This window comes from Gobio gobio (assembly GCF_949357685.1).
Source record: "Gobio gobio genome assembly, chromosome: 3".
Taxonomy (NCBI): Eukaryota; Metazoa; Chordata; class Actinopteri; order Cypriniformes; family Gobionidae; genus Gobio; species Gobio gobio.
The window spans coordinates 69,966,065-69,988,557 of record NC_137099.1 but is presented as its reverse complement, the minus strand read 5'-3'; the positions used below and the strand labels follow the sequence as shown (position 1 = coordinate 69,988,557).

General features: G+C 39.4%; 2 protein-coding genes across 2 annotated transcripts; both read right to left on the bottom strand.

Moving 5' to 3' along the window:
- Window positions 1–956: 956 nt before the first annotated feature.
- On the bottom strand, window positions 957–14,227 carry LOC307123858 (uncharacterized protein). The gene is made up of 4 exons (XM_079812613.1): window positions 14,177–14,227; window positions 5,395–5,562; window positions 3,408–4,059; window positions 957–2,734 (listed from the first exon to the last, which is right to left on the bottom strand). The coding sequence occupies exons 2-4, from the start codon at window positions 5,560–5,562 to the stop codon at window positions 1,746–1,748; spliced, it is 1,809 nt and encodes a 602-aa protein (XP_079668739.1). The 5' UTR covers window positions 14,177–14,227; the 3' UTR covers window positions 957–1,745.
- Window positions 5,762–11,152, bottom strand: LOC307123860 (uncharacterized protein). Its single transcript, XM_079812615.1, has 2 exons — window positions 11,073–11,152; window positions 5,762–7,510 (listed from the first exon to the last, which is right to left on the bottom strand). The coding sequence occupies exon 2, from the start codon at window positions 7,504–7,506 to the stop codon at window positions 6,175–6,177; it is 1,332 nt and encodes a 443-aa protein (XP_079668741.1). The 5' UTR covers window positions 7,507–7,510; window positions 11,073–11,152; the 3' UTR covers window positions 5,762–6,174.
- Window positions 14,228–22,493: the final 8,266 nt, after the last annotated feature.

Sequence of the window (22,493 nt, the reverse complement as noted above, 5' to 3'; positions counted from 1 at the left end):
AACACTTTAATGACGCGTTATTTTGAAGGGATTTACAGTGTATTCAAGATAAACATTTCAGCACATGTTCCCATTCATAAATATGAAAACAACGAAGTCCATAAATGGACTCAGTTATATTTATCTTCTGATTTAACAGGGGCCAGTTGCATAAACTAAGCCATTATGTTAAGACAGTGTCTTAAGATCTAGTATGAGCCACTAGCAGTTAGGCAAGTGGCATTCAGTCTTACTTTTCGTATCAAATTAGGCCAGTCTATGTTTTTATGTAACTGATTTTAAAAGGTTATGAACAGTCTTAAAGAAAAAAAATTATGTCTAACTTGTAAGACTAGTCTTAACGGTTTATGCAACCGGCCCCAGAAGATGGTTAGTTTGCCTAAACATAGCCTTTGTGGAAACACATTTACGGTTTTGCTTTACATTATAGTTTCGATTAGAAAATCATCGACATTCCGAAGTCAAATCATAGAGAGATGGAATCTCGCTTTATATAACGTGTCTTTAATTACTTTATTTCAGATTTTCATGGATCAAGAGACGGATATCAAACGGATCCCGTGCATTTACTTTTAACTTTCACTTTCGAAATCTAATCATTTTGAGTGCGTGTTCTTTTCAGATTAGTAGCGTTTCCGTTTCGGATGATCTTACAATAATACACGATGTTAAACGATGACTGACTGAACTTACCGTGTGATATATGATGCTTTATGCATCCTCTCTTCTTTAACTTTCAGCGTCTTTTCAGAAGTAAGGGAAGAGCTGGAGCTCACGGAAAGTCATCGGGCGCTCGGGAGCTGAAGGACCTTTATTGCGAGTCTCTGTTCAGAGTCCGATTAGAAAACCTCAAAGGATATGACCGACGTCTTCATTTTGTGCAAATGACTCAATACATCCATATCAATTCATGTCTTAACTATGCAAATTAATTTTAAATTATGCACATATACATACACAAGGTAAGACTTTTAATGTTTTTCAAAGAAGTCTCTTCTGCTCACCAAGGCTGCATTTAGGTTATAAAAAATACAACATCAGTGATATTGTGTAATATTCCTCCAGTGTAAATCATCTGTTCTCTATGTGAATATAAAGTAAAGTGTCATTTATTCCTGTGATCAAAGTTGAATTTATCATCATTACTCCAGTCTTCAGTGTCACATGACCCTTCACTAATCATTCTCATATGAGGATCTGATGATCAACACACATTTATGATTATTATCAGTGTTGAAAAAAATTATTCTTTGATGAATATAAAGTTCAAATGAACAGCTTTTATCTGAAATAGAAAGCTTTTGCAACATTTTACTACTGCTCAAAAGTTCTGGGTCGGTAAGATTTTTTTTTTTACCTTACAGAAATTAATACATTTGTAAACTTGTGAACCCGTTCAATATTTCTGTTTGAGTGCATTAAAACATTCATCTTCCCTGGGAGAATTATATAACGTTTTCCTTAACATGGGGATCTACCAACATTAAACATTTACAGTGTAAAAACAGAGTTTTTAAAGGAATAACTGGACTGACAGTAGAACATTCATTTCAAAGTCTTGCTTTTTTCAGTATATTTGTTTTCTTTATAAAGTTACATTGAGAAAACTAAAACAATGTCAGTCCATCTATGGCTTACGGTCATTAAAATATCAAATACTCCAGCGGGATTTCCACCGAACCGGATGCGGATACCAGGAATAGAGAGTGAATCTGCAATGGAAGACAGAAGCTGCGCTGATGATTTCAGGGAAGGTCTTCCGTGTGTTTCTTCTGGTGGCTCTGAAATCCGCCTAAATAAGCGAAGCTCTGGCCGCAGACGGAGCACTGGTAGGGTTTCTCTCCCGTATGCACTCGCTCATGGACCTTCAGCACGTCCGATCGAGCGAACGTCTTGTCGCACAGAGAGCACTTGAACGGCCGCTCTCCCGAGTGGATCCTCTGGTGCTTCAGTAGGTTGGAGATCTGACTGAAACTCTTCCCGCAGACGCAGCAGTCGTGAGGCTTTTCTCCCGTGTGCTGATGCTGATGGGTCTGGAAATGCCGCGGGTCGGAGAAGCTCTTCCCGCAGGAGGAGCACAGGTACGGCCTCTCTCCGGTGTGAATCCTCTCGTGACAGACCAGTTGAGACCTCTGCCGGAACCGCTTCTCGCAGTGATTGCACTGATACGGCTTCTCCTCGGTGTGTGTTCTGTGGTGCACCTTCAGAGCCGTTGAGTTGGTAAAGGTTTTCCCACAGTCGCTGCACTGGTACGGCCTCTCTCCGGTGTGAACGCGCACATGCTTCTTCAGATGGGGTTTGTGGTTGAAGCTCTTCTCGCAGTGAGGGCACTTGTACGGCTTTTCACCCGTGTGGATTCGCTTGTGAGAATCGAGATTCCCTTTGGTGAGGAAACGCTTGTTGCACTCGCCGCAGCTGAAAGGCTTTTCGCCGGTGTGAGTCTTCATGTGAGCCTTTAGATTAAAAGAAATGGAAAACCCCTTCCCGCACAGTAGGCAGTGAAACTCCCTGTGCTCTTTGGAATGGAGTCTGCTCTCTTCTAAGGAAGGAAAGCTGAGGCCACATCTCTTGCAGTCTTTCTGTTCGATGTGTATTCTCTCGTGTCTCGCCAAATGTCCCTGTGAGCTCAATGTGTTCCCACAGGTGACGCAGGAGAAACTCTTGGCCGTCGGCTGATCTTTTGATCTTGAGGCCGTTTCTTTATCTCCATCAGACGGTGAACCGCCGTTCTCATCTGAAAGGAACAAAATGGTAGCACAATTTCCAACTGTAATGAAATGTAGAGTATCATAAATTGTGGCTAACTTCTGAGCTCCGGACATGACATGCACACAAAAATATATATTGTAAAATACGTATATTTTGCTTTAACTAAAACAATGGAAACAAATGATTACAACTTGGCCACGATTTACTCAAATGAACCTATCCTATCAAACCATACACCAATGGAAAGATTATTAATTCAGCTTTCAGATGATGTATAAATCTCAATTTCAAAACATCGACTGGTTTTTTGGTCCAGGGTCACACATTGCTCATAGTTAGTTCATGTCAATGCCTGACAAATCCTTGTTGTAAAGTGTTACCAATAATTCCTATTGTTCATAATCATAATTTATGAAAAATAAATCTGATATATATTATAATCTGTAATTTTATAAATAATTAATTTATTTTGGCAAAATATTGCAGCCCTACAAACAAGAACAACAATCCTGGAGCTCTTAAAAGTTCATTTCAAATCACAACTTTAATAAGAAATATGGTATTTTTCCCTTAAATCATTCAGCCCTACTATCATTTGCCATTATGTTAAATATTCAATACAATCTGCTCTAAAATCTGATCCCGCTGAGTCTCTACATGAAAAACAACAAAAGGCAGAAAGAAAGGAAGAAACACACCTGCAGGAGGAAACTCATCCTCATCATTCCCTTCATCCTCATGTCTCGTTTGTTGCTCCTCTGCTGTGATTGGTTCTCCTCTGCTCTCATCATTACCTCCCTCTTCATCCTCCTCCTCCTCCTCCTCATGTCTCGGTTGTTGCTCCTTTGCTGGGGTTGGTTCTCCTCTGCTCTCTACATCATTACCTCCATCTTCATCCTCCTCCTCCTCCTCCTCCTCCTCATGTCTCGGTTGTTGCTCCTTTGCTGGGGTTGGTTCTCCTCTGCTCTCTACATCATTACCTCCATCTTCATCCTCCTCCTCCTCCTCCTCCTCATGTCTCGGTTGTTGCTCCTCTGCTGTGATTGGTTCTCCTCTGCTCTCTACATCATTACCTCCATCTTCATGGCTCTGTTGTTGTTCATCTGCGGTGGTTTCGTCTCCTCTGCTCTCTATCAGGTTCCTGCAGTCCATCATTTTGACGGAGCACATCTTCAGCGCCGTCTGCTGTTCTCCAGTGTTACAGTTAGAGGTTTGAGCAGCGGATCCATGATGCTGAGCATCAGGATAACAGAGTAAAGTGAGGCTGACCTCCTGTGTGTCTCTGGATCTCCAGAGTGAATCCTGAGCTTCTGTCCCATCAGTCACACACACTGAAACCTTCTCCAGATCCTGAAAAACACAAATCACTAAATCATCTCCATATACATTTACCCAGAAGACCCGTTCCCCTAACGTTCCCAATTAGTTATGTTTTGGGTACCAATAAGTACATTCTGAAAGTGTTCTCTTTTTGTAACCAAAAACGTACCATAACGTTAACGTTTTTGTTTTGTTTTAGAATTGTAACCTAAAAATAACTTGCACAAAAGTTTTGTGAAAGTTATTTTTAGGTTGTAAGTCTAAATCCGAAAAAACACATTTAAGAAATGTTTTGTGGAAGTTATTTTTAGGTTACAAGTCTAAAACCAAAAATAACATTTAGGAAATGTTTTGTGTCTTACAACCTTACAAATTATTTACAAAAAAACATTTCCTTATTTTTTGCGTTATTGTTTGGTTTTAGACTTACAACCTAAAAAAAGTTACACAAAACATTTCCTACATGTTATTTTTTGGTTTTAGACTTGCAACCTAAAAATAAGTTACACAAAACATTTCCTACGTGTTATTTTTTGGTTTTAGACTTACAGCCTAAAAATTATTTACACAAAACATTTCCTACATGTTATTTTTTGGTTTTAGACTTGAAACCTAAAAATAAGTTACACAAAACATTTCCTACATGTTATTTTTTGGATTTAGACTTGCAAATTAAAAAAAAGTTACACAAAACATTTCCTACGTGTTATTTTTTGGATTTAGACTTGAAACCTAAAAATAAGTTACACAAAACATTTCCTACATGTTATTTTTTGGTTTTAGACTTGAAACCTAAAAATAAGTTACACAAAACATTTCCTACATGTTATTTTTTGGTTTTAGACTTGAAACCTAAAAATAAGTTACACAAAACATTTCCTACATGTTATTTTTTGGATTTAGACTTGCAACCTAAAAAAAAGTTACACAAAACATTTCCTACATGTTATTTTTTGGTTTTAGACTTACAACCTAAAAATTATTTACAAAAAACTTTCCAACATGTTATTTTTTGGTTTTAGACTTACAACCTAAAAATAACTTCATAATAACAATCACAAGTACCGATTAATAGGTATATTCAAAAATAAGATATTAAGTTAAAAAAATAAAAATAAAATCTGTCCATATTATCCTAATTATATAAATATATAAACATGATTTTGTTTTGTACAATGAATAAAGGAATTTTTTAATGGACACTTTCTTACTGTAAACAACAATCTAGAGACGGTTAATTAGCATAATTTATTTGATTCAATATGATTATTGTAGCAGCAAGAGTTTAAACTAAAGTCTGCAATTTGGGAACCTAATAAGCAGTTAAAGATTGAAGTGAAGGATGAAATGATGAGCCGCTCAAACCTCTCTGTTGGGTTTGTCTCCTCTTTCTCTCAGCTTTGCCTCCAGTGACGCCACCACTTTCTTCAGCTGACAGATTTCACTGATGAAATCCTCAATATCCAGCATGGACAGATCGGTTCCTACTGATTTACAGCAGATCACATCCATCTGCACTTTCATGGTCAACATCTGGAGACAAACACATCATCATCATTACAGGATGCTTAATTAAAGAATCCCAAAATATAAAATATGAACAGTTTTCAACACTGATAATCATAATGAATGTTTGATGAGCATCAAATCATGATTAGTGAAGGATCATGTGACACTGAAGACAGCTAAATTCAGCTTTGATCACAGGAATAAATTACACTTTACTACACTGGAGTAATATTTTACTGTATTTTTCATCAAATAAATGCAGCCTTGGTGAGCAGAAGAGACTCTTTCAAACACTTTAACAAATCTTGATTATTCCAAACCTTAGCAGGGCATGTTGTCACAACCACAGCTTCCATTTAACGTCACTGACTAGAGAAAGACCCTTTCTAGAGTTACAAAAAATTCACCTTCCACAATGTATGCATGTAAAATGTGTCATATTTAATTACGGTCAGCAATAATTTACACCATAATACAGCTGTGAAACAATTCATGAAACAGCAACGATGGAAAAAGTAACCAAAAAATGTATTGATTTGAACGAAACTGTATAAAAAGAGTGTGTGTGACTATAAAAGACAAAGAGATTCTGGTGACTGGCGCCAGTAGAGTTAATGTTTGAGATGTTTGTCTTGTTTAATCGCATGCGAGCCAGTCGAGGTCCGTCTCCAGTGTGGGTTTTGGGTCGCAGTGTGCGGTCGATGGGTCTGAGGGAGGACACAAGGGATCGGGAGCATCAGGGGTCGAGTCTGAGCCGTTGGACGCAGGAGCGACAGGACAGTCCGTAATGAGACCCGGTTGGTCGGAAGCGTTTGGGTTGAGGGGGAAAATCCCGCAGGCTTTGAACCCCGCCGTGATGTTGTCCGGAGTGGCCGCCTGGGGCAATGCGGTCGCCACAATCCCTGGAATATGATGGATGGTGACACTCCTTCCCGGGCTTCCCAGCATCCAGCTGTCGATGGCCGCGTTGATGCACTTCTTCCACGGGCCGCAAACCGAGCGCTCCAGGTGCGACGGGAAGGACAGCGCCATCACGCCGTTGGCTTTGGCGAAGTTGAGGCCGTCGATGGACAGGTGTGACACGTGGATGTCCAGGAGCAGGAGGCAGGGTCTATGCGGGGAGCATTGCGTCTGCCTCACAAAATGCCGTAAGAAGTCGGCGAACTGCTCCTCGCGCATCCATCCGCCGATGTGTGCTCCGCCGGAGCTTCCAGTGGGCGCGCCCGTGAGGAAGTGCTCCCTGAACTGCACCCGCGGGAAGACAAAATAGGGCGGGATCACGGCGCCGCTGGCCGAGACGGCGCAGGAGACGCTCACCAGGGGCCCGCGGTCAGGAGACGCCAGTGATCCCATCTGCTTCCTGCCCACCACTCGATCCGGCCTCTGGGCCGTCGTGACTCCCGTTTCGTCCATGATCCAGATGTCCTCCGGCTTGAAACTGTGCTGCTCCATCAGCGCCTTCAGCTTCACATAAAACATGTCTTTGTTAAAGACGCTCGCTAGGCTCGCCGGCTCAGGCGTCCTGACGGACAACAGCGGGTGGCGCTTTAAAAACGCAGCGAACCAGTCTGCGCTGGCCTGTTTGTTCTCCCTCCAGGACGGAGGCATTGGCAGGGATTGCCCCTTGGCCAGTTGGTAGGAGAGTTTGCGGATGGCTTTCGGCGGGAGTGTGTGATAAACATCGGAGGCCATTAGCACGTAGGAGACCAGCTCCGCCTCCAGCTCCGCACTGAAGACCTGTCTCGCCCCGATGAAGCCCACCGTGCAGCTGGGATGCTCCGCGCTCCCCTCCACCTCCTCCCGGGGGATTTTGGTGCAGTAGCGTGCCAGCGTGCGATAGTTGATCCCGAACTCCTCCGCGGCTCCTCGGATGGTCTTCTTGAACACCAGCACCTGCCGAACAGCCTTCAGCATCGTCTCCGGGGGCGTACTCGCTCGGTTCGTCTTCCTTTTATACGTTCTCACCATGATGCTGCTGAAAAAGAACAAACGCCTCATTTTTCATGTGAAGTTCAGACCTCAATAAAGTATGAAGTAATTCCCTAGCACTCTGATCTGATTGAAGACAACACAGCGCTGTTAAAGGGTTAGTTCACCCAAAAATGAAAATTCTGTCATTAATTACTTACCTTCATGTGGTTGGACACCCGTCAGACCTCCGTTCATCTTCAGAACACAAATGAAGATATTTTAGTGTAAATCTGATGCTCTGAAAGGCCTCCATTGGCTCAACTTTACACTCTCAAGACCCTTAAAAGACACTAAAGACTAAAGTTACAAAGTCAATCTCACTACAGCGGCTCTACAATAACTTTATGAAGACGAGAATAGTTTTTGTGCGCAAAAAAATCCTAAATAACGACTTATATAGTGATGACGATTTCAAAACACTGCATCATGAAGCTTCGAAGCGTTATGAATCAGTGAGTCGAATCATGATTCGCATCGCGTGTCAAACCGCCAAACTGCTGAAATTTTGGTGATCCAAACCGCTGATTCGACTCACTGATTCAAAACGCTTCGAAGCTTCATGAGGCCGTGTTTTGAAATCGTCATCACTATATAAGTCGTTATTTAGGGTTTTTTTGCGCACAAAAACTATTCTCGTCTTCATAAAGTTATTGTAGAGCCGCTGTAGTGAGATGGACTTTGTAACTTTAGTCTTTAGTGTCTTTTAAGGGTCTTGAGAGTGTAAAGTTGAGCCAATGGAGGCCTTTCAGAGCATCAGATTTACACTAAAATATCTTCATCTGTGTCTGAAGATGAACGGAGGTCTGACGGGTGTCCAACCACATGAGGCTCAGTCAGTAATGACAGAATTTACATTTTTGGGTGAACTAACCCTTTAAAGGGATAGTTACGGTGGCCGAGAGAGCTCAACGCGCTGCAAATGAAGAAAACACATGCAAATAGAAAAAACACCAGCAAATAAAGAAAACATATTCATCAGTTTTACAACACATGCGCTGCAAAAGTTCACAACACATGCAAATAGAGAAACGCGCTGCAAAAGTTCACAACATGCAAATACAAAAACGCAGCTGCAAATAGGCCTGCTCATATAATGCACATACGATCAGAATGTTAAAATAAACAAACAAACACCTTTCAGGTGCATACCCCACCGAAGATGTTCGTCAATTGTTGGTGTTCCCTTAACACTTTCGTTTTGGTATGCCAGTCCCGGCGCCAGGACAAACGATTTGGGGTATTATTTTATGTTAAAAAATATTATTAATAAATTATTATTTATTAATAATATATATTTTTTATAATTTACTTGATTTTATGACTCAAATCCCAATTAATTATTCACTGCAGAAAGTGAAACTAAGTCAGCGATGCAAGCTCTTCTTCAACATGTTCTGATAACACTATTTAACCTAAATGTATTAATATTTCCCTTGTGGCCCGTAGTTAAAAGAAATGAGAACAGATAGGTGTTATACAAGTTTTTTTTTAATGAGGAGTTAGCTAATCTTATTACAGCACGTCAGTTATGTGATGCACTATAAATTATTGTAGTGCAAATTAAAATATTAATTTAACTCTAAAAGTAGCCTAATCATCATCATCATCATCATCATCATCATCATCATTCAGATCATTGCAGAAAGGGCCAGTTCGCCGGACCTGGAATGTGTTGCAGCGCGTATTTGCACGTGTTGTGGACTTCTTGCTGCGCGTTTCTCTATTTGCATGTGTTGTGGACTTTTGCAGCACATGTGTTGTCAAACTGAAGAAGATGTTTTTTCTATTTGCATGTGTTTTCTTCATTTGCAGCGCGTTGAGCTGTCTCGGCCACAGTAGATAGTTCACCCAAAAATGAAAATTAGCCCATGATTTACTCACCCTCAAGTCATCCGAGGTGTGTATGACATTCTTCTTTCAGACGAATAAAATCTGAGGTATATTACAAAAGTCCAGGCTAAAGCCCTATTCGCACAGGATTAGTATGATCTGGGCACCTCTGGTGATTTGTAATAATTGCAGAGAATGTCTGTGATCTTAATCCCGTGCGAATCGGCCATGTCTGTGATATGTAAAGTAAAAATTCCCCCGCAAATTACCTTCCATATTTCGCCAAACACAGAGGTCCTGTGATAATATTAGTCCCGTGCGAATCGGCATCTCTGTGATTTGGCCGGGATTAGGCGGATTGTATATCATTTTTGCAAGGTTTTTGTTTCCTGTGCGCATTTCTTTCTTTATCTTTAACGAAGAATGGCGTTCGGCTGCATATAATGCGCACCGTTATGAATTCCCGTGCGGCCACGCGGATTATACTTTCACTTTAGAATGAGCACCAATTTGGGAGTAAATTGCTTGAATGCGTTTAATATTATTCTTAATGAAAAACACAAAAACAGAACAGTACAATGACAAACTCGCTTAAATGGGCACTTTTACATTAGCTTTGAAACTGAATCTTCCGCCGTATATTGTTATTATTGCTCAGTTCAGTTTTTAATTGTAGCGTCTGTTCTCTAACTGAACTAATTATTTTTATTACTCTAAAACAATCAAAATTATATTGATACGACTGTTTATAATTTCATACAGCTATATCTATAACGAAAAAACATTTACAAGTCTTGACATCATATCCGGGAGATAGTCAGTAAATTCGAGTAAAATCACAGGCTTGCTTATCCCGTGCGAATGCGCAAAACTCAGATGTGGGTAATTTCTAAATCACACGAGGTCCCCAGATAAAACTAATCCCGTGCGAATAGGGCTTAATCAAAGCATTAGAATTGGATGTATAGTTGCTCTGTTTTTGAAGTCCATAAAAAGTGCATCTGTCCGTCATATAACTGCTCCAGCGGCTCTGGGTGTTAATAAAGGCCTTCTGAAGCGAAACGACGCGTTTGTGTAAGAAAAATATCCATATTTAAAACTTTATAAAGTAAACTTTCGGCCTCCGCCTTCTGTGGAAAAGTGTTGAATGTTGAAAGTGAAACTCCAGATGTGTGTGTCACGTCATGACGAGCGGAGCTGAGCGTTAGTCTTTCCATCCGCAGGGGAACTTTACACACTTTCTCCATAAAGTGAACAGGGAAGGCGGAGGCCGAAAGTTACTTTATAAAGTTTTAAATATGGATATTTTTCTTACACAAACGCATCGATTCGCTTCAGAAGGCCTTTATTAACACCCCAGAGCCGCTGGAGCAGTTATATGATGGATAGATGCACTTTTTATGGACTTCAAAAACAGAGCAACTATACATCCAATTCTAATGCTTGGATTAGCCTGGACTTTTGTAATATAACTTTTATATTACAGATTGTGTTCGTCTGAAAGAAGAATGTCATACACACCTCGGATGACTTGAGGGAGAGTAAATCATGGGCTAATTTTCATTTTTGGGTGAACTATCCCTTTAATGTTGGACTAACTTACACTCCCATATGGTCAAACCCCCAACTGTTCAATCTTTTAATGAACTATTTACTACTATACTGACACATCCAACAAGTCAAGCAGTGCTGTTTCTTGGCAATAATAATGATAATGGACACAGATGTCTGACCTTTGTGTGAGCAGCTTCTCTGTGTCCGTCCGTCTTCAGCTGGTCTTCAGAGTGGTCACGTGACCCCGGTCCTGCGCCACTTAACACACACAACGAAAACCAGTTCAACCCAGTCCGCAGAGGACTTAACCTGCCACCTAACCAGTGCTAACCCTAGCCTGCCAGTCCACCGCAGAAGTGCGGTAAACACACGGAAAACGTGACGGAAGTGATTTGCAATGTTTATAAAATGTTAAAAGTCCCTTTTATTTAAAGGGATAGTTCACCCAAAAATGTTGATTATCCCATAATAATATCCCCCTCAAACCATCCTACACTGCAAAAAATGCTTTTCTTACTTAGTATTTTTATCTTGTTTTCAGTCCAAATATCTAAAAAATCTTACATTAAAGGGTTAGTTCACCCAAAAATGAAAATTCTGTCATTAATTACTCACCCTCATGTCGTTGGACACCCGTAAGACCTCCGTTCATATTCGGAACACAAATGAAGATATTTTAGTTGAAAGCTGATGCTGAGAAAGGCTTCACACAGGCCTCCATTGGCATTCAGTACATTGACACTTCCAAGATCCATGAAAGGCACTTAAAACGTCGTTACAAAGTCCATCTCACCACAGTGGCTCTACAATAATCATACAATGCGACGACAATAGTTTTTGTGCGCAAAAAAAAATCAAAATAACACCTTTATCCAACTTGTTCTCGACTTCCGTGTATGCCTCCACGACGCATGCGCGAGAATATGACGCAGATCCGGCGTTCGGACATATGACCCAGAAGCGATTTGTTTACGAGCAGAGGAAGACGCGCGTGTCTCAGCTGTTGGATTCTACATTGATCGTGCTTTAGGTCTCGGCGTAGTTCTCAAAATGGAGCTTGAGTGTGTATTTCATCGATTCCCGAACACCGGCGCTACGTCATATTCTCGCGCATGCGTCGTGGAGGCGCACACGGAAGACAAGAACAAGTTGGATAAAGGTGTTATTTTGATTTTTTTTTGCGCACAAAAACTATTGTCGTCGCATTGTATGATTATTGTAGAGCCACTGTGGTGAGATAGACTTTGTAACGACGTTTTAAGTGCCTTTCATGGATCTTGGAAGTGTCAATGTACTGAATGCCAATGGAGGCCTGTGTGAAGCCTTTCTCAGCATCAGCTTTCAACTAAAATATCTTCATTTGTGTTCCGAATATGAACGGAGGTCTTACGGGTGTCCAACGACATGAGGGTGAGGAATTAATGACAGAATTTTCATTTTTGGGTGAACTAACCCTTTAAGAAGCATTTACTAGACAAGCAAAAGTTGTCGTCTTGTTTTGGAGGAAAATAACTCAAAATTAAGGGAGCTTTTGCTTAAAATAAGTTTTCTGTTTGAATTAAGATTATTTTGCTTACCCCATTGGCATATTATTTTGCTTATTTTATTATTTTTTGAGTTATTTTCCCCCAAAACAAGACAAAAACTTTTGCTTGTCTAGTAAATGCTTCTTAATGTAAGATTTTTTAGATATTTGGACTGAAAACAAGACAAAAATACTAAGTAAGAAAAGCATTTTTTGCAGTGTAGCTGAACCCAGCTGAACACACTTGAATGATTTCTGAAGGAGCATGTGACACTAAAAACAAATAACGCATAACAATTGCTGCAATAAAATATACATTTATTTTACTTTTTTACTAAAATAGAAGTATTTAATTGGAAAACATGTCAATATGCAACAAAATCCAACAACAAAACTTTTTTTTGCTTGTATATGGATACAGTTTATATAAATTTCCCTACATTTTCAATTAATACCCATAAATTCCTGTTAAGTTACCAAATTGGAATATTTCCAAAATTCCTCTTGATTAAAGGTACATTTCCATGGGAATTTACCGGAAACTTTCCGTCCCTTTGCAACCCCAATGGTAACTGAGATTTTGCAGGCCAAAAAAGTGCATCCATCCATTATAAAAGTGATCCATGCGGCTCCAGGCATTGATAAAGGCCTTCTGAAGAGAAGAAAAATATATAACTTTATACACTATAATCACTGGCTTCCGGTAACGAGTGGCCGCCGTTTTTCTCTTTAAAAATTCTCCTTTAGATTCTGATTTGTGTGTTTTGTTTTGTTATTATAGTGTATAAAGTTATTGTTTTATTTGAACAATATTTTATTTTATTATTGTTATTTATTAACCCCCGGAGCCGTATGGAGCACTGTTATGATTGATAGATGCACTTTTTTGGGCTCCAAAATCTCGTCCTCCATTCACTGTCATTATAAAGCTGGGAAGAGCCAGGATATTATTAACTCTGATTGTATTCGTCTAAAAGAAGAATGTCATATACACCTAGGATGACTTGAGTAAATTACGGGATAATTTAAATTTTTGGGTGAAGTAACTCAGTGTAAAAGGTTACATTAAATGTTAATTCTCATAACCTTATTTTCACTCACATCTGAAGATTTATGTGTCATATTCTAGGAATGTTAACAGTCATCAATAAAGAAAAATTTCATGTATAAAACAACATCAAACGTAGTTTTCTCTAAACATCATGAGAACACATATCAATGCAAGAAACGTTATTGGATCATAACATTTACAGAGAACTCCTGTTAGCTGGGCTTGTCACGTGACTTTTAGGGGGGAAATACCCTAAAGAAACAAAGTTCAACCTTTCTGTTAAAATGTACCTTCGTTACATAAATGCCTCCTGTCTAGATGTGTGTCAGTGTGTCAGATGTTTACTTGTTACATGAAACTGTACGCACATTAACAGACTAATTCACACAAATGCTTCAGTTTTGACTCAATCCTCATAGTTTCTGTCTGTGACAACTAGCCCCGGTCTCGCTTACAGTGCTGTGTCTCCTTCATTTAACACATTAACGTTCAGTCGCTGGATTTAATGAGTTAATATGAGTGAGAAATTAAACATGATAGCCTCAAGACTTCTGCTTGATTCTCAATGAAACCGCCCGGAACAAAACATTGAGATGCTGCATGAAGCGCTTCGTTTGCTGTCGTTAAAGCATTAAAGTGATAAGAACATCAATCAATCAATCATATATAAGAACATAATAAAGAGAGAAAACAGAGAAAACACGCACCAGCCGCGAGGACTCGCTCTTCCGCGGGGGTGATGCGGTCACAGCGCCTCTGCTGCCGCGGAGGAATCGATCCGCACCGTTTATTCACCCCTTGTGGAAGGAGAGCGCTTAGGGAGCGTCTCTAAAGTTACACACGACATTGGAAGAGAATGACTTACAGTCACAAAACCAGCTGTAAAGTGTTCATGTAGGATGCACACCTTTTTGATATTTATTCAAATAAACTGTCAAATCATATGTAAACATTGACAGCAACCTAGGCAAAGAAAAATATGCACCCAATTACCAAAAACACCAGTTAAGCCAACAAGGAACTTTTCCAAATGGAAGTTTGTTTCCACAATGGAATAAAAATAATAATAATAAAAACATATTTTCTCAGAATTGCGTTTTATAAAGTCAGAATTTTGAACTCGCAACTCTGACTATACACAGTTGTGAGATAAAATGTCGCAATTATGTTTTAATTGTTTTATTCGGTGGCGGAAACACGTTTCTCTGGTGGCCAGCTGACAGACATTACAAAAACAAATAAGCATGTTTGATATATTAAAACATTTGTGCATCCTTTTAATTATTTTATTAATAGGACATCTGTTTTTTGTGAAGAAAACCATTAATTCTAATACGGGTCATAATGTAATAACTGCACATTATATAATAACTATTACATTATTATTATTATTATAATAAAATGTAATCATTTTCTCACAATGTAATGTCAAAATGTAATAATGTTTACATTATGAGAAATGTATTACGTTATAAACTTTTTTCATTGTTGTAATAGCTTTTAAAACATAAAAAATATTAGTGTTACCTCATAGTACTTTTAAAAAAAATTAGTCTTAAACTACCAAATGCAACAGATTAAAATATTCATGCTATTATTATTATTAATCCACCAAATCCATTAATCCAAAATCCACCAGATTACTGATAGTACTGATCGTAATTTAAAAGTGCAAAAGTTCAGATTTTATTTAGTTATCTGGATTTATATTTTTTTTAAATGTACTGTAAGGTAATACTAATATTACAATAATGAAAAAAATTACATGTTTTTGGTGAGTTCATAATATAATACATTTCTCATAATGTAAAAATTGTTATTACATTTATGAGCTCAAGTTTTTCTTCATTTTGAGGAAATTATTGCATTATGTGCAGTGTTTAGATTATGAATTGCTAAAGACCCTGCTGTAGGTTCATGCATTCTAGGGTTGAATATCAAAAAGTGCACCATATCTGACACCTAGATGAACACGTTGCAGCTGGTTTTGTGACTATAAGTCATCCTCTTCAAATGCAATTGAAGTTAGAAACACGTATGTCGTTTGTAATTTTGGAGACGGTCCTAAATTTGCGAATCCAAAGTAAACCCAACTTTATGCCAGTTATGCGCTGGACGAGAACCGCACTCTCTGGCCCACATAAACATCACACATGATGAAGAATCACTGAGGTAGCTGCCCTATGAACCAAGATTATGAGCGATCATAAACATCACACATGATGCAGATAACTGATCTTGTTGCTCTTGCTGTGGAGCTAAACTGCAGTGAACTCAGTGTTTGTTGTGGGTCATGTGATGCTTTGACGTGACCTGGGTTCGAATCCCGATCCGCCCACCTCCTTCTTATTGTTTATCTCCCACCAGTGATATCAATTCAACTGGGCAAAATATAAGTATCTTATATATATATAATGAAGTCAAAAGCTGAAGTGTTGTCTTGTGAAAGGTATTTTAACACACCGGTCGTATCTCATTCATCTGCATTTCACTGCTGTGTAAAAGTTAAGCAATCGGCCTCTTATCAGAGATTAGTGTCCCGCCCTCAATATCTCAAGATGAACATTACCATTAATGGAATAGTTTTCTATGTGTACTGAACCCTTCCATTCATGCAAGTGGGTCAAATTTACCCACAAGCGACTAATTTGTTACTTTTTTAATTTCAACCATATAAACATGTACACATTTTCTTGTGTATATTCATGGTTCAAGTGCGACAAAAATCCTGAGTTCTTGGACCACTCCGATGAACACGATGAACATGTTTGTTATTGTTCACAGATTCAATGATCATCATGTGCAAAACTACACTGTTAATTATTTCCCTGTTAAATAACAGGAAATTACTGGCAGCAGGGTTACCATTATTTTGCTGTTATTTAAACGGTTAATTCCTGTTAATGTTTTTTAACAGTGCACTCCCCGTAATGTTTTTCAACAGGAATTTACTGTAAATCATAGAAAAAACAGGGAACAACTGGCAGCAGTGTTACCATTATTTTCCTGTTAAATCACCATTTATTTTGTTTCCATTAAATTTTGTTAATTAGGGTTAGCATATAACACGTACTGATTGTTATAGACATATTCTAGCTTGAGTCAATACAAGAATAGGCATAATCCATCAGATAACACTTAAGTGAAAGAAAACGAATTGTTCTGTGTTGAAATTAACTTTTTTATTGTAATGCAAACACTGAAAGGTAAATTCTTACAAATGTAGGCACACATGGATCAGACCAATCACAGAAATATCTCATGTTCATTGCTGACATCTGTGGTCGCTGGACGGAAAATAGCAACTGCGTCTGTCTTAAACTAGCAAAGACACTTGCGTTTGGCTTTGCGCTGCGTCGGTGCAAGATAGGGCCCTAAACCTCAACATTTAAATGGTCCCTGAACTGCTAAAATTTAGCTAAAGACTCAAACCAAGGATATAGACTGAGACTACTGCACTCTAAAAAAAAAGGCTCGTAATCATAGCGGAACCTTTTTTAGTGCTATATAGCACCAATTTTGGTGCTTCAGTGGTTTTTCAGCGGTTCTTCAGAGGTGCTATATAGCACCTTAGTCAAAGAACCGGTGAAGAACCTCTGAAGAACCGCTGAAGAACCACTGAAGCACCAAAAATGGTGCTATATGGCACTAAAAAAGGTTCCCCTATGATTACGAGCCAAGAACCATTTTTGGTGCAATATAGAACCTTTTTTTTTTTTAGAGTGTGGTCATATACAAATTTTACACATTAATCACAAACAAATCTCATTTTCTCATGTTCATGGCTTAAAAAGTAGCAAAATATATTTTTAAACTCAAATGCATTGTTCATTATAACAAAATACTGAACCACAACACTTAGTTACTTAAAGGGTTAGTTCACCCAAAAATGCTAATTCTGTCATTAATGGCTCACCCTAATGTCGTTCCAAACCCGTAAGACCTCGGTTCATCTCCAGAACACAGTTTAAGATATTTTAGATTTAGTCCGAGAGTTTTCTGTTCCTCCATTGAAAGTGTATGCACACTCTACATTCCGTGTCCAGAAAGGTAGGAAGAAAGGTATGAAAAACATCATCAAAGTAGTCCATGTGACATCAGTGGGTTAGTTAGACTCTTTTGAAGCATCGACAATACATTTCGGTCCAAAAATAACAAAAACTACGACTTTATTCTGCATCGTCTTCTCTTCCGCGTTTGTTTGAATCCGTGTTCGCAAGTCCACAGTGACGCTGCTGACGTAAGACGCAAAGCGTGCGTCTCCCTCAGACTACATGGAAGCTCTGACGCACCAGATAACACATCAGCAGCGTCACTGTGAACTCGTGAACACGGATTCAAACAAACGCGGAAGAGAAGACAATGCTTAATAAAGTCGTAGTTTTTGTTATTTTTGGACCAAAATGTATTGTCGATGCTTCAAAAGAGTCTAGCTAACCCACTAACCAGCTAACCACTAAAATTCAACATGTATGAATACGTTCAAACCAATCGTTAACACTTAATGGAACTCTTCATCAATAAAGAGCAATAAACAATAAAAACACTGTCACTGCTTGGACCACAAACCATTTTCTCAAAGCACACAATGAGGATCCTTTGCAAAGTCTTGGGTCTGTATGAGAGAGAGAGAGAGAGAGAGAGAGAGAGAGAGAGAGAGAGAGAGAGAGAGAGAGAGAGAGAGAAATCATCACATGAGTTCCATAATTTCACATTTTTAATCCAAAATTATATCACAAGGCTTGACCTAACAAAAGCTAATTTTAGAAACAGAGCACAAAACAGACAGAAAAACATAACATAATAGAAAGTGTGATGAGTAAAATTCATTGAAAGAACAAAAAAAGAATGGCAAAAGAGCATGGAAGAGGAGATCAGCATTCTAACTTTGAAAGGCAGTTGAGAATGAACATTAGAATCATAGAAAGAGTCATTGCTGTTTGAACATATGTGTAATGTATACATTTTACTCACCATTTTTAAATGAAATCCCACTGAAAGTCCATTTGCGCAAGAGGCTGGTGACATGTGAATTGACAGTTCTTCTTTTTTTCCCCCTTTGCAGCCTTTGTCCCTTTTTCTGGGTTTATACAAAAAAAACAACAAAAAAAACAAATGTAAACATTTATCTACAACTCAATGATAATCAAAACAGCAAAAAAAAAAAAAAAAAAGCACTATACCAATGCAATTAAAAGAGAATAGCTGTTCACATAGCTAGATACTGCACTAGCCGGGTAACGTTAGTAACGTTAGCTGTTTTTGCTGGATTTAACTTACATCGATAGGCTAAAACCTGCACATAAAATGTCAAACCAACATATCTGGTAGCCCAAACAGCTATAATACATCAAAGACAAGCAGCTGACATTAATTCATCAAATAGTCTTAGACCAACTATCTAGCATCATAAACAGCTATCAGTAAATAGATTTATGTTGGCCGTTTGATTTTCAGGATGAGTCTGCTTTAACCAGACGTGCACATGGCAACGAATGCCACACAGACTTGACCACGGAATTACAACTTAAAAGTTATATGCCTAACGTTAGCCTATTGTTTATAGATTTAGATCGTATACATAAATGGACATTAAAATAAGCGCATTGTTTCTAAAATTAATGGGCAAACTATCGAAATGTTGCTAGCTTGAAACCATGGCTCATTGGCTAAATTACTCATTTCATGTGGTTTAAATCCGTGGCGTTTAGTATACATCAACATCACTGATAGATGTTGAAACTATGCATGACTTTCAAGAAACTCTTTAATCTCACCGGATTATTGTGATTTTGGTCGATGTAACCACCGCGATCTTCTGACATGGATCTCTGTGTTCGTTGCAGGTTCAAATGCCGCCTTCTTCTACGCTCCAGCTCAGAATGCAAAAAAATACTGTATGAACATGTTATTTCAGATAGTGGCGCCAATAGATATAAGGCGCCTGCCAGCGTGTTATACCGATATTTACACCGTGTTCAGAAAGAAGAAGAACAACACACACACACACACACACACACACACACACACACACACACACACAACTAAATGTATAGGCCGTCTCGCGTAAAATCCGGAGTTAAGGATAAAAGGAAATTTCACCCACGATAACAAACACATTTGCGCATGCACAGAAACACCGCAAACTTTATTATTTCTGTCTGTGGAATAGCCTAGGCTATGCAAGTTTATTTTTGATAACATTTGCAGTAGAGAAATCAGGTGTTTAATTTGTCTAATCTTCATTCATACAATATTTAGTTTGTTAATGGATTGCACCGTCGACTATTGATTGAATCAGTCGTTGTTTAGCAACCTAAAAAAATAAATAAATAAATTCAATTGCTAACTTTGTCCACTGATAAATAATAACTTATTTTTTATTACAATAAGCATAGCTAACATTGCATATGAATTTTCAATTTTGCGGTTAAATAACAAAAATGAGGTGTTATTTAACATATATTTCCTTAAATTAACAGTAAGGCGCAGTTATTAAAAATAACAGGTTAATCATGTTGAAATTTGGGTGTAAATTAACAGAAACATTTAACAGTGTATGTAATGTATATACACACTATATCACCAGAAGTGTTGTGATGCCTGCCTTCACATGCTCATGAGCTTTAATGCCATCCCGATCTCAATCCGTAGGGTTTAATATGGAGTCGCAGCTCTAACAGCTTCAGCTCTTCAGCTCTTCTTTCCTCAAGGTTTAGGAGTGTGTTTATGGGGATTCTTCATTTGTGATGTTGGACGAGAAGGCCTGGCTCTCAGTCTCCGCTCTAATTCATCCCAAAGCTGTTCTATGGGGTTGAGGTCAGGACTCCAGTTCCTCCACCAAACTCCTCATCCGTGTCTTTATGGAGACGCTTTGTGCACTGGAGCAGTCATGCTGGGACAGGAAGGGGCCGTCCACAAACTGGTCCCACAAAGTTGGGAGCATGAAATTGTCCAAAATGTCTTGGTGAAGCATTAAGAGTTCCTTTCACTGGAACTAAACCCTGAAAAACAACCCCACCCACCAAACTTTACACTTGGCACAATGCAGTCAGGCAAGTCCTGTTCTCCTGGCAACCGCCAATCAGTTCTCACCCCCACACACTGTGGATTTTAGATCAGCCACTTCCACGACCGAACATACTCTCTCCTCATTTTCCACACTCACTGAGGCCGAAGTATCTAAACTTCTCCTCTCCAGCCATCCTACCACCTGTCCTCTCGATCCCATTCCCTCACACCTCCTTCAAGCCATCTCTCCTACTCTCCTTCCTGCACTCACACACATCATCAACACATCGCTCTGCACTGGCACTTTCCCTACCACTTTCAAGCAGGCTCGGGTAACTCCACTGCTTAAGAAACCCACTTTAAACGCATCACTCATAGATAACTACAGACCTGTCTCTCTCCTGCCATTCATAGCAAAAACTCTTGAACGAGTTGTTTTCAACCAGGTTTCATCCTTCCTCTCACAGAATAACCAGCTGGACTCGAAACAATCCGGTTTCAAAAGGGGCCACTCCACAGAGACTGCATTACTGTCGGTCACCGAAGCCCTGCGGATAGCTAAAGCTGAGTCCAAATCATCAGTCCTTGTCCTCCTTGATCTATCTGCGGCCTTTGACACGATAAATCATCAAATTCTTCTGTCCACCCTCTCATCACTGGGCATCACAGGGACTCCGCTCCATTGGTTTGAATCTTATCTCACAGGTAGGTCCTTCAAGGTTGCCTGGAGAGGAGAGGAATCCCAAGCGCATCAACTGACCACGGGGGTTCCTCAGGGCTCAGTGCTTGGACCTCTCCTTTTCAGAAACCCAGACTCGTCCATGGGATTGTCAGACAGAGAAGCGTGATTGGTCACTCAGAGAACACGTCTCCACTGCTCTAGAGTCCAGTGGCACAATATAGTCTATTTAGTCATTTAAGTACACAAAAATCCAGTATATCAGTAAAAGAACACTGTGCCTTAATTAGCGACTTTTTGTTTGCCGAGCAACAGCAGGAAACCTGTCTGAAAAACAGTGCTTATTGTGCAGGAATGACTGGCTTCACAGCTGTGACCTGCTTCCCACAATCCCAGGAGAACATGCCCAGACCTGTGCGCTCATAAACAAGTACAGTATGACAGCAGCGCAACCTGAGAGCTGTAAACATGATCAGTCCTCCTCCTCCTTTGTTCCCGGACTGAATGGGAAACTTGAGAGTAGCTTGAGATGTGCCTGTTTGCACAATCTTAGTGTGAAAACCAACTCTATGTTGGTGAAATCACTCATTCCCAGTCCCTACTGGCTCTGGTTGCATGGAAATTATGTGAGCCCCAACAAGAGATCAAATGAGCCATGAAGCGACTGTAATTAATGTACACCTGCTGATCTTATCGAGCTACTCCCCATATACAGTAATTACAACACGATGATGTCATGTGTGCCAAAACTCAATGACTGATAGAAGATGAAAGCATGATGGTTTTCCAGGAAAGACCAGCCATAGAATAAGAGGCAATCAACAGTATTATTAAAAACACACAGTACTTTGACCTAATGAACCTCAAGCAGCATTAAAAAACACCAACGTCTGGTTCATGCACATGATAAACTTCATATTAAAGAGATGAAATAAACATTTCACACTGACTATCTAAGATTCAAGAGAAAAGAGCGAGTACAGTAAGAGTACAGATGAGACATCTGAGAAGCATTTGCTCTCCTGTCGATCTCAATGCCGCCCAGAGAAAACCATCATTCAAGATCATGTGATTTCTCTTTCTTCTGGGATTCATGACTTCAGCTCTGAGAATCCAAAACAGACAGAGCCTGTGATATCAGAGGTAAGAGAAACAAAGCAATAGGAGAAATAAAAAACACACAAACACAAACGTATGGAACTGTGAGTAGTGTGCTGTTGTGGCAGTTGTTTGATGAAGAGTCCGATCAGAGGTGAGCCGTGACGCCGTGGGGGTGTTGGCCAGTGTGTGCAGAGGTTGAACACGCTCTGGCTCTCCGTGTTTGCGTGTTCTCT

Bases quoted from the DNA above. Each gene is read 5' to 3' on its own strand.
- LOC307123858 (XM_079812613.1), bottom strand. From the start codon at position 5,562: ATGTTGACCATGAAAGTGCAGATGGATGTGATCTGCTGTAAATCAGTA. The intron at 4,060-5,394 runs GTTTGAGCGGCT...TGTGTTTTTCAG, and splicing joins GAGACAAACCCAACAGAGAG to GATCTGGAGAAGGTTTCAGT. The intron at 2,735-3,407 runs GTGTGTTTCTTC...TGTTCCTTTCAG, and splicing joins GGATGAGTTTCCTCCTGCAG to ATGAGAACGGCGGTTCACCG.
- LOC307123860 (XM_079812615.1), bottom strand. From the start codon at position 7,506: ATGGTGAGAACGTATAAAAGGAAGACGAACCGAGCGAGTACGCCCCCG.